The sequence below is a fragment of the Borostomias antarcticus genome (genome assembly GCF_949987555.1).
Source record: "Borostomias antarcticus genome assembly, chromosome: 14".
In the NCBI taxonomy this organism is placed as follows: domain Eukaryota; kingdom Metazoa; phylum Chordata; class Actinopteri; order Stomiiformes; family Stomiidae; genus Borostomias; species Borostomias antarcticus.
The window spans coordinates 2,193,315-2,205,000 of NC_140247.1; the positions used below are offsets into that span (position 1 = coordinate 2,193,315).

Here is an 11,686-nt window from a genome sequence, read left to right on the forward strand (position 1 = left end):
GAAATGCATTCGGGGGCAGAGGTGTGTGCTCTCTGAGTTGGAATTTAGGAATATATTGGGAATATATTGGTGAATGAGGTCCATTGAGTTTCCCTCGTGTATGACATGTGCTATATAAATAAAGCTGCCTTGCCTTTAAATTGTATTTACCTGTAGATGGGATGCAGACAAGGCAGACCCATTGAGGTTATGTTTTATCCTTTTTTAAACAGGGTTTAGTCTTACAAAGATATCATGTAAGCAAGCAAATAAAACAAAAAACACACAAAAAACAAGTAGTAGTAATAGTAGTAGTAGTAGTAGTGGTAGTAGTAGTAGTAGTAGTAGTAGTAGTAGTAGTAGTAGTAGTACAGTAGTAGTAGTAGTAGTAGTATTAGTTTATTTAGATATTTCAAATAGTTGAACATGTGATTCTGACCGAAAAGGTATAGGCTGAAGCTATTTAGCTTACAGGTGCCTAACCTTTTTACATGGATTTATTCAATAATAACAAAAATCCAACAATCAAACAATATATCAATTGCTTGTTATGTTTGATAACTTATCAAAACAATCCATCAATCAATTAAGTCTCTACTTATCAACAATAATCTGTTTTAAAATTGCAATTACCTTTTTTAAAATTGTATAACATTTGTACTTTCTTAAATATCCTCAGGCAAACCATTCCACAACTTCACCCAGCAGACAGAAATACAAATGCTTTTTAGAGTAGTGTGGACGCTAGGTTGCTTTAAATTCTCTCTATCCATGAACAGTTTTTGTATGTTGCCAGGTAGTAGATTATTTCTTGCTTTATACATTATTTGTACAGATTTAAATTCCACTAAATCGATAAACGTCAATGCCTGGGACAGTGCATTAGTGTGATGGTGATATCCTACATTATGTTCTATTCTTATTGCTCTTTTTTGCAATAGTTGCCCCACACCTCCACACAATAAGTAAGATATGGTAATATAAGAGTATAAAGTATATATGAGAATATAAGAGTGCAAACACAAAACATTGGAAACTCGAAATGGAGAGACCTCTGCCCATGAGTGCATGTTGAGGCTCTGCACACGCATGTGCGTGAGAGCGGGACGTTTGGTATTGAGGCTCTGCACACGCATGTGCGTGAGAGCAGGACGTTTGGTATTGAGGCTCTGCACACGCATGTGCGTGAGAGCAGGACGTTTGGTATTGCTGTATTCGTTAGGTCGAGCTTTATGCTAGTCCAAACCCCATGTCTCACATCGAGATATGGCCGTTTCAAACAGACCAATAAACGAACAAACAAACCCAACCAATATACCAAAAACATGACCTCTCACCCTGCACTGTCGCTTGGGCACAGATAAAAAGAAAGACATGTTATCTTAGGCCTCTCTGAAACTCCTAATGCACATAGACGCTTGATATAAGGGCCACCTCCCTCTTGCCTACTTCTCATCTCCTACCTCTTGGCGGTCACAAAAACATGACCAGTATGAGAGCGTTAGGCTGCAGTATGCCAGTCCAAACCCTGCGTCAGCTCTGCTGTGTGGGCAGCTCCTGGACCCTGTGTGTGTGGGCAGCTCCTGGACCCTGTGTGTGTGGGCAGCTCCTGGACCCTGTGTGTGTGGGCAGCTCCTGGACCCTGTGTGTGTGGGCAGCTCCTGGACCCTGAGTGTGTGGGCAGCTCCTGGACCCTGAGTGTGTGGGCAGCTCCTGGACCCTGTGTGTGTGGGCAGCTCCTGGACCCTGTGTGTGCGGGCAGCTCCTGGACCCTGTGTGTGCGGGCAGCTCCTGGACCCTGTGTGTGCGGGCAGCTCCTGGACCCTGTGTGTGTGGGCAGCTCTTGACCCCCCCTCATGATTCAGATCATCTCCAAAATGTAATACCATAATCCTGCTAAAGGACGGACAACCCAACACACGCCACCTAAAACCTTCCCCCTGCGCCTGCGCTGTCCCTGGGGCGGAGGTGACCAGACGGAGAGCAGTCCTCGGGACTCTAAAACCGTCCCCCTGCGCCTGCGCTGTCCCTGGGGCGGAGGTGACCAGACGGAGAGCAGTCCTCTGGACTCTGTCATCTGGATTAGGGATGTTTGGATTTGAGAGTGTTGCTGTCTGAGCATCCATGGACATGTTTATAGGATCATCATATGAAAAGGTGAACTTGAGTTCTAGATTGAACACAAAAAGGTTTAATACCTCAGATGTTATTCTGTGTTGTGAAGCATTGTGATGGAAATAACCAAATGTCCTCATTCTTAGATATACAGTAAATAGACAGCATACTCTATAATAACTGCCCAGACCCTAGGCATGTTTAAGTCATTGTTAAAGACCCGCTATTGTGTGTGTATTATTATGTTGATTGTTTGTTTTATCTGTTACTGGTATTTTAGCCTGTTTAACACTTTGATCAACTATGGTTGTTTTAAATGTGCTACACAAATAAAGTTTGACTTGACTTGACTTAAAGGCAGACAGTACAGTAGCAGTACAGTAGCAGCTCTTCCTGAGGAAAAATGCACCTGGCTCATATAAAGTAAACACAAGTTTCTCTACAGTAGATGTTTACTGAAGGCACCATGCACTCCCACATCAGGTCACAATCTCAAGTATTTGTGACTGATGGAGATAACAAAAATAACAATTACTACAGTATGTGCCTAAAACTTTGCGATATTTCCTCCAACTCACCAAATAGTTTTGGAGTAATCCTTTTTTAAATAGCTTGATTTACAGCAAATCTAGAACAAGACAATCCCCCCAGTGGAGCTCTGGTGAATCCTCACCATCATTGTTGCCATATTTCTGTTGATCTCATGTCTGACCGAAGAATACTAGCTCTTCCACTGAAAATGTATCTCTATAGCTTAGGGTCAATGTTAGTTTTATAGACCTGAGCAAATTAGTACATTTTATTTTTTGACATAGTGTACATCCCACAGAATTTGACAACAAATTAAATACAATTTCATATTATGTATTCAACCCTTGTCTACATAAACTATTAAATATGCCAAATAAAGTTGAAATGGTAGCTTAATAAGCATTTAAATTACATGCATGATAATACCTGCTTTATTTAACCATGGGAGATGTTTGGATGGCTTATCATTTAAATTATTAATATCTTCCAAAACTAAGATCAGTTTTTACCTAGAAAAAAATCCACATGTAAAAAAAACAAAAACATCTACAATTGCCAAAAGAACTGTAGTAGCACTGTTTCTTTTGTCTAGTCACACAGTATGTCTGCGAGTGAAGAAAACAGCAAATATTTCTATTTCTTCATTCCATTGTTAGCCTTCATCTAAAGGGTTTCAAGTACAAGAGAGCAGTTTTCATTGCGTGGCCAGGTTTCATAGCACTGCTGTAATATATCCTCTCTTCTGGCACAGAGAATAATACCTTACATGTGTTGTGGTCCCACAGACATATTCCACCAGACCTATCGCATGTCAGGATTCTCCCACTGGGTTTGGAACCGTGTCTTAGGACAACCGCCGCTAGACAGTGACAGATAGGAATGCACCAATTACATTAGTCATTTCTAAGGGTTATGGGAGGTGATTTTACTTCATGTTTATTTGGGGGTCAGCTCATGCAGGGTCAGCATGCCTCTAGAAGATGAATAGAGAATCAGAAACAGAATGGTGAACCCACAGAGAGCCCTACGCCCTGGAAACGACAAATAAACAATGAGAGATCATTATGCTAGGTATATAGTGTTGAGGGGGGAGAGAAAGCTCTTGAACTTCCATGCCACAAATCAGTAATGACCCAGAGATAAAGCCACAAAACAGGAAACAGTGTGCCTACAGGTCTGCTTATGACAAATGCAAATGGTTACTTCAGAGAAAATTCCGCTCCACAGTTAACATCGTGTCCCGGTTTGTGTTGCCCCTCCCCTCTCAGACCGGTGTCCAGATCACTTACTAATTACCTCTCAATTAACAACGGAAGATTGCCAGATGGGTCCAAGAAAGACATTTGTGAAACTGTTCCTCTCATAGAATATCAATGCGGGAAAACTTGCATGGGAAAACTGTTGCCTTTGTTGTCTGTGAGACCTTTTCAGATTGAGATATGGGTTTTTATAAAAGGGTTAAAGAGAGAGGGCCTAGCCAGGCGACCATTTCATGAATAACCATTGTTGACACGTGTGTGTTTTTAATGGTCCGTAAATCACACTGACTGTACCCTTGGTGAGGTAAGGACAGATGTTAATGGTGGTGATGCCGAAAGCTGCTCATTGAATTTGGTTGGCATTTGTTTGTTTACTTGGCTCGCTCTGTGTTTGTCTGCCCACGCAGCCTGTCGTCAATCATCCGGGGTCAGGTCCTCACGGGAGACGGGACACCATTGATCGGAGTGAACGTGTCCTTCCTGCGTTACCCAGAATATGGCTCTACCATAACACGCCAGGACGGCATGTAAGAGAGGCTTTGTACACACACACACACACACACCAAAGCACGTTCACACAAGCATGTCCACCATCAACACACCATGTTTGCCTTTACAGCAAGCTTCCGTGTGGGTGTGTCCATCCTTGGGAAGAAAAACAATCCACCAGGGGGCGTGATGTCATGGCAACTATCCAGAAATCGCTAGCGAATCGAAGCTGCAGTGCATTGTGCCCCACAACAGTTCATACAAATGCCACGGTGGCTGAGGCCATTTAGACCCAGGCTGATTAAAATGCATGGAATCAGCAAGGGCAGAATCAATCTGCCTGCAGTGTAGTAAAACATGGGATTACTAGCTGACCTTCTCCTACCATTACCACAAAGCTTCATTATCCAGCCCCTAATAACACATTCAACACAATTGTACATGTCCCACGTATATCTCACCACCCCTTGAGTGTTTATTGTACAGCTAGCTGGTACTGATATTGGTTCACGCTGCCAGATGGGCTGCTTGTGTTTGCGTGTGGAATAGAAACGGTTCATGGGTGTATGCAAATGGAACCGGTCTGGCTCTTAGGACGCATGAACCTTGGCAACAGCGGCCCCAGATAACCAAGGATTAGCTGATTTCGTTAGATATTCTGCCCTGTAACCCCTCTGACAAGAGAGCGTGATAAATGGAGGGAGGGATAATCGCACTTGGTTAGCCACCATGTCCTCTTGGAGGGGAGGGGGGGGGTCTGCATCAAAGTTGGCCCCTTGCAGCTGTGAGCTCCCCACTACCCAAAGTGGATGGAGGAAGACGGCTCGGAGAGAAAGCACTTTCAGGTCAGCTGCACAGCTGGGGGTGTTTGTGTTTGTGTGTGTATGTGGTATGTGTGTGTATGTGTGTGTGTGTGTGTGTGTGTGTGTGTGTGTGTGTGTGTATGTGTGTGTGTGTGTGTGTGTGTGCAGATGCTTCACCCCATGGGTAGCAGACCTAGCCAAATATATAGAGCAGCACTTCAAAGACTTGGCCTTCTTTTCCAGACAACTAACTCTTCTGCACTGTACAATAATGCTCATTAAAACTGGTCCACCAGAGAAACTAAGCGAAGATTTCTTGACCAGATTCGACTTTTAAAGTGTCTCATCGCGTCATGGCTGGATAAACAAAAGTAATAACTTAGACTCAGTGAACGATGGTGCTGTGTGTGAGGCATGTGGGGATAAGACAACTGACAAGAAAAAGGTTGTTCCATTGAAACATGATCATCGGGGCATGTAAACTTGCAAAGATTTCTTCTATAAAGATTTTTGAACACACTTGACTGCATTTGAATGTTATTTATTTATTTATTTATTTATTTATTTGAAGAAAGAAAGAAAAAAAGAAAGAAAGAAAGAAAGAAAGAAAGAAAGAAAGAAAGAAAGAAAGAAAGAAAGAAAGAAAGAAAGCAAGCAAGCAAGCAAGCATTAGTGCTATTGTCATAAGGAAATGTCAGCAGGTCAGATAGTGTAACCCCCTCCCCTCATAGGGTTAAAGGAAGTGTCAGCAGGTCAGATATAACTTTTCCCCCTTCTCCTTCCTCTTCCTATGGTGTCTCAAGGTTTGACCTGTTGACGAACGGCGGGGCTTCATTGACCCTCAGTTACGAGCGGGCGCCGTTCCCCACGCTGCTCCGCTCCGCCTGGCTCCCGTGGGGCGTGTTCCACGTGATGGACACGCTGGTGATGAAGAGGGAGGAGAACCACATCCCCAGCTGCTACCTGAGCGGTCTGGTCAGACCCACCCCTCTCATCCTGGCCTCGCCCCTATCCACCTTCTACAGGAGCTCGCCCGCCGAGAGCCCCATCATCCCCGAGACTCAGGTCAGACATCTGGAGGACGTGTGAGAAGCCCAGCTGGGACGTCCATGTGACGTCACCCGCAGGACGCTGACACCCAGGAAGATATTGCGGTTGTGATAACCACAAGTTGAGAGTTTAATATCATATATTGTATCGTATAATATTGTAGCCTATGTTTTATACAGTAGGGAATTAAATGACATCTCTCTTTTTGCCACGGCGCATGCTCATTGCGCAGGCCGTGGACTGTATGCCGTAGATTCAGGTCAGTAAGTCATAGAGACTTTGTGAGACGCTGGGGACACTTTGTGACGGGCAGGCGCGGTACGCCGCGCAAGCACCGCTACACACGCTTCATGTCTTTGCAGGTCACTAACAGGCAGAGCGAAAAGTAGGCGACGCAAATACAGCAATCTTGTCAACCTGAACACAATGAGAACTCCTGCACATCCAGCATAGAATCAGCTGTTATTACTGAAATTATTAAAGTAGCTGTAGTTGTCAGCTGAAATGAAACCGTTTTGCCTTTCAACACATTTTTCCCGCATGCAGCAATCAACAGCTATTCCCCATAGCTCAACAGCTATTCCCTATAGCTCAACAGCTATTCCCTATAGCTCAACAGCTATTCCCTATAGCTCAACAGCTATTCCCTATAGCTCAACAGCTATTCCCTATAGCTCAACAGCTATTCCCTATAGCCTTTTCCCAGTCTCTCATCATCAACAACATGCATATGGCTCAACTCCAACAGCCAGCCTATCCACACGCTCGCTTTCACATGTGCTTCACAGGTTACTAACTCAGTTGAATTCTGGAGGAGGCGGACCATTATTAAATTAGCAAAATAGTTTCTACATTCCAACAAAGGGGTAATGAGGAAAATCAACATACATCAGCCGATTAGGGGCACCTCAGAAGGTGAGGGAGGACTGCCAACCCTGCGGTCATTGGACGACCCACTCTACCTACTGAGCCCTTATTTAAATGCCAGCATGGTTCTGTGGGTGGGTAGGGTAGGATGAGTCCCACTAAACCAACAGTGATATATATAACTTTGGGTAACACTTTACAATAAGGGTACATTAATAAGCATTAGTTAATGCATTATTAAGCATTAAGTAACAGTTAACTAATGTCTCTATTAACCATTTACTAATGTTATTTTTAAGGTTAACTAACCCTAACCCTAACCCTAACTAAGGTATTAATTAACATTAGTAACTTAACCTAACCCTAAATAAGCACTAGTTGACAGTTAACTAATGTTGTTTGTGACCCTTATTGTAAAGTGTGACTTTGTACTCAGTCAAATTACAGCACCCTTTCATGACTTTTCATAGATACAGTATGTGTGTTTATCAACCTGTAGGCCTATCCTTACATTTTCAAAATCACACCGGGCAAAGAAAAACATACCGTAGCAAAGCAAAACCATTATTAAACTCCTCAACCGGTCTTCACTGCACACATAAAGTGTTGGGGCTTGAAAACCTGATTCAAAATGACCGTTCTGTGGCCATCAATCCGCGATCTGTGCTTGTTAAATTCAAAAAGACATGTGAGAGGCGTGACTCCAAGTGCTGACTGGCAACTTAGCAGATATTCACTTCTTGTTCATTACAAATGCAGGTCCTTCATGAGCAAGTGGCTATACCAGGAAGTGACCTCAATCTGGTGTACCTGAGCTCCCGGGCGCCTGGATACAAGCCCATCCTCAAGGTGGTCATGACCCAGGAGCGACTCTCCTTCGGACTCATGAAGGTCCACCTGATGGTCGCTGTGATGGGTAGACAGTTCCAGAAGTCCTTCCCAGCCGTCCCCAACCTGTCCTACACCTTCATCTGGGATAAGATGGACGCCTACAACCAGAAGGTCTATGGCCTGTCGGAGGCTGTAGGTGAGCTCCCGCAGCACCACAGATAACTTTGAACACAAAACTTTGGTTGAACTTTTCAGGATTAGTTTTCCTCTGTTGGGGCATCTTTTTGTTCTAACAAGGCAAATGTAGAAATCCCAGACTGCTGCGTTTCTGAAGGCTACTCCTCTTCCTTTGCTGACTCACTTTTTCATGTCTTGGTCTTTGTGCATGTGTACACCAGTAAAACTCGGGCCAAAAATATTGCCATTTAAATCCATTGCATTCTACAGTATGATGTATTCTGATTGAACCAAGTCAATAATACTTCATAAGATCAATATAAGATAGATACATTTTAAACTGTGTCTGTGTATCGGCCACACATCATTTGTCCAGTATCAGTAAATTCATGATATAATATAGGAACAAGCAGCTGAACTGAACGTGCAGCTAAAGACCGTCACATAATACTTACTGTAACACAGCTGCCAAAGCAAAGCACACGTGTTTTACGTTTCATACTGAACAAGCCTCGTTAATTTTACAGGCTCTGGGTAAGCAGGTAATAACCTAACAGTATTCCCATTACACCATCATGATTTGCAGTGTCTGTGGGATTCGAGTACGAGTCTTGCCTGGATGTGATCCTATGGGAGAAGAGGACGGCCATTTTACAAGGTTATGAACTGGATGCCTCAAACATGGGCGGGTGGATGTTGGACAAGCACCACATATTGGACGTTCAAAATGGTAAGACCCTTATTCGGTTAAAATACATGGAAGTATGCGTGCACGTGCGCGCGCGCGTGCGTGTGTGTGTGTGTGTGTGTGCACCAGAGGAGGTCAAGCTGAGAGGCAGGTGGTCGTTTAGGGTTATAGACAGGTGGTGTCTTCCCTGAATTGCTGCAATAAACACTTGAATGAAGATGAAATATGGTTCATCATTCCATCTGCAGATAATAGACGAGAGTTTTGACGGGACGATCATTCATGGTAATGAGGGAATAAATCAGTGGGAATGACGCTTGGGCGCAGAGCTCACGATTCTGTCCTACTCAGCTGCTCTAGCAAGAACATGGCCTTGTGTTGCTCGAGTGGGAATTGAACTGGCGAGGGAACTTGAACCCTTTTATCAACCGAATTTCATTTTGAACCTTTTTTTTGTGACACCAAAAAGGTTTCTCTCTTTCCTGTTTGGTTTGGATGACATTACAAAGGGGCTTGACCCGGGAATTCTGCCCATCTTCACCCACTTTGCCCCACAAAAAAGAGTTTAATGGCAGCGTGACCTCAGGTTGAATAAAACGTTTATTTCCCGCACATGCTGCAGAGGGAAATGTATCGGGCAACCAGTTTACAAAAGCCGATCTGTATGTTGTTGTTTTTGTCTACCTCAAGTTGTTGTTTTCTGTGCTGCCTGTTCATTAAACACTGAAAATACCTGACATTTAGCTGAACTAAATCTGTCAAACCATCTAATCCCACAAACAACGTTTGCCAAACATTGAAAAATGTTCCAGCTTGCAGCACGATATTTCATACCACCTGTCAGAGGGTGCTACTTCCCCCATCTCAAATCCTCCAGAGTGGTACTGTAGCAGCACAGCAGGGAGGATGGGGGCATCTCGATGGGAGCTGTTGTGATCAACAGATGGTTTGAGGCAGCACACATTCCATCTCCTGGATGTATGACATGCAAATATGTTCTGTGTCCTGTATTAGATTGAGCTGCGGAATGCCTTTGTCTGTATCAAAAGATATCCGCAGTCTATTATAGTTTCATCAGAATTGTTGTGAATTTTTATTATTATTATTTTATTTTTTATACAGTGACAGGAATGATTCAATTTGTGCGGTAACTGCAGGGACCCCTGAGGTTTTTGAGTTTCCGCTGCTCGTGTTATACCCTCGTCACCCAAATAATTCAGAAGTTATTTTTCATGAAATGCCCCTGTACATCTCTCAGCTACCCCTGCGTCTTGGTCCTGTTCTCTTAACTCATAGAGAAAAGAGTGAGGACAAGAGAATCAGGAGGAGTGTGTGAACGGTCTGAAGGTTGTTAGTGTGCTAGTTCAGATACCACTGAGACGAGGGTGGCTGGACCCTGTCTGAAGGTTGTTAGTGTGCTAGTTCAGATACCACTGAGACGAGGGTGGCTGGACCCTGTCTGAAGGTTGTTAGTGTGCTAGTTCAGATACCACTGAGACGAGGGTGGCAGGACCCTGTCTGAAGGCTGTTAGTGTGCTAGTTCAGATACCACTGGGACGAGGGTGGCGGGACCCTGTCTGAAGGTTGTTAGTGTGCTAGTTCAGATACCACTGGGACGAGGGTGGCTGGACCCTGTCTGAAGGTTGTTAGTGTGCTAGTTCAGATACGACTGGGACGAGGGGGGCAGGACCCTGTCTGAGGGTTGTTAGTGTGCTAGTTCAGATACCACTGGGACGAGGGGGGCAGGACCCTGTCTGAAGGTTGTTAGTGTGCTAGTTCAGATACCACTGAGACGAGGGTGGCAGGACCCTGTCTGAAGGTTGTTAGTGTGCTAGTTCAGATACCACTGGGACGAGGGTGGCAGGACCCTGTCTGAGGGTTGTTAGTGTGCTAGTTCAGATACCACTGAGACGAGGGTGGCAGGACCCTGTCTGAGGGTTGTTAGTGTGCTAGTTCAGAGACCACTGGGACGAGGGGGGCAGGACCCTGTCTGTAAAGCTAAGCTTCACCCCCTGCTACAACAGACAATTCAAATGAAGTCACATGGTTAGTAACTGTATGGTCGGGGACATTTATCATGTAGCTTGATAATGTGTTGAAAATAAGCATAAGATATAACATACAGCACCTTACTGTAAATATACTGTAGCACACGATAATGCTAGCTGTCCTCCCCTGGCGCTAGTCCCTCTCTGTCATCTTTACTGTCTGGGGGCTTGACTGTGATCAGACACATTAAAGACTTTTCCTCTCAGCCTCCCTAGTTCCTCTATAGGTACAATATCTCTCTCTCTCTCTCTCTCTCTCTCTCTCTCTCCCCCTCCCTCCTCTGTGGAGATAACGCTCCTCATGTCCCTCTCTAGTCCTCCCCCTTCCTGTCTGTCCTCCAGTCATGTCCCTCTCTAGTCCTCCCCCTTCCTGTCTGTCCTCCAGTCATGTCCCTCTCTAGTCCCTCCCCTTCCTGTCTGTCCTCCAGTCATGTCCCTCTCTAGTCCCTCCCCTTCCTGTCTGTCCTCCAGTCATGTCCCTCTCTAGTCCTCCCTCTTCCTGTCTGTGCTCCTCATGTCCCTCTCTAGTCCCTCCCCTTCCTGTCTGTGCTCCTCATGTCCCTCTCTAGTCCCTCCCCTTCCTGTCTGTCCTCCAGTCATGTCCCTCTCTAGTCCCTCCTCTTCCTGTCTGTCCTCCAGTCATGTCCCTCTCTAGTCCCTCCCCTTCCTGTCTGTCCTCCTCATGTCCCTCTCTAGTCCCTCCCCTTCCTGTCTGTCCTCCAGTCATGTCCCTCTCTAGTCCCTCCCCTTCCTGTCTGTCCTCCTCATGTCCCTCTCTAGTCCTCCCCCTTCCTGTCTGTCCTCCTCATGTCCCTCTCTAGTCCTCCCCCTTCCTGTCTGTCCTCCAGT

At 45.0% G+C, this 11,686-nt stretch overlaps 1 protein-coding gene across 3 annotated transcripts in view; it reads left to right on the forward strand.

Moving 5' to 3' along the window:
* Positions 1–11,686, forward strand: part of LOC311317703 (teneurin-3) — a gene marked incomplete at its 5' end in the record, with an annotated part of 56,119 nt that overhangs the window by 24,075 nt on the left and 20,358 nt on the right. For all 3 annotated transcript variants that reach the window (XM_084448787.1, XM_084448789.1, XM_084448788.1), the window contains 4 exons: positions 4,292–4,411; positions 5,980–6,241; positions 7,853–8,120; positions 8,688–8,831. In XM_084448787.1, coding sequence (XP_084304913.1) covers positions 4,292–4,411; positions 5,980–6,241; positions 7,853–8,120; positions 8,688–8,831 — 794 coding nt within the window. The remainder of the gene's footprint in view (positions 1–4,291; positions 4,412–5,979; positions 6,242–7,852; positions 8,121–8,687; positions 8,832–11,686) is intronic.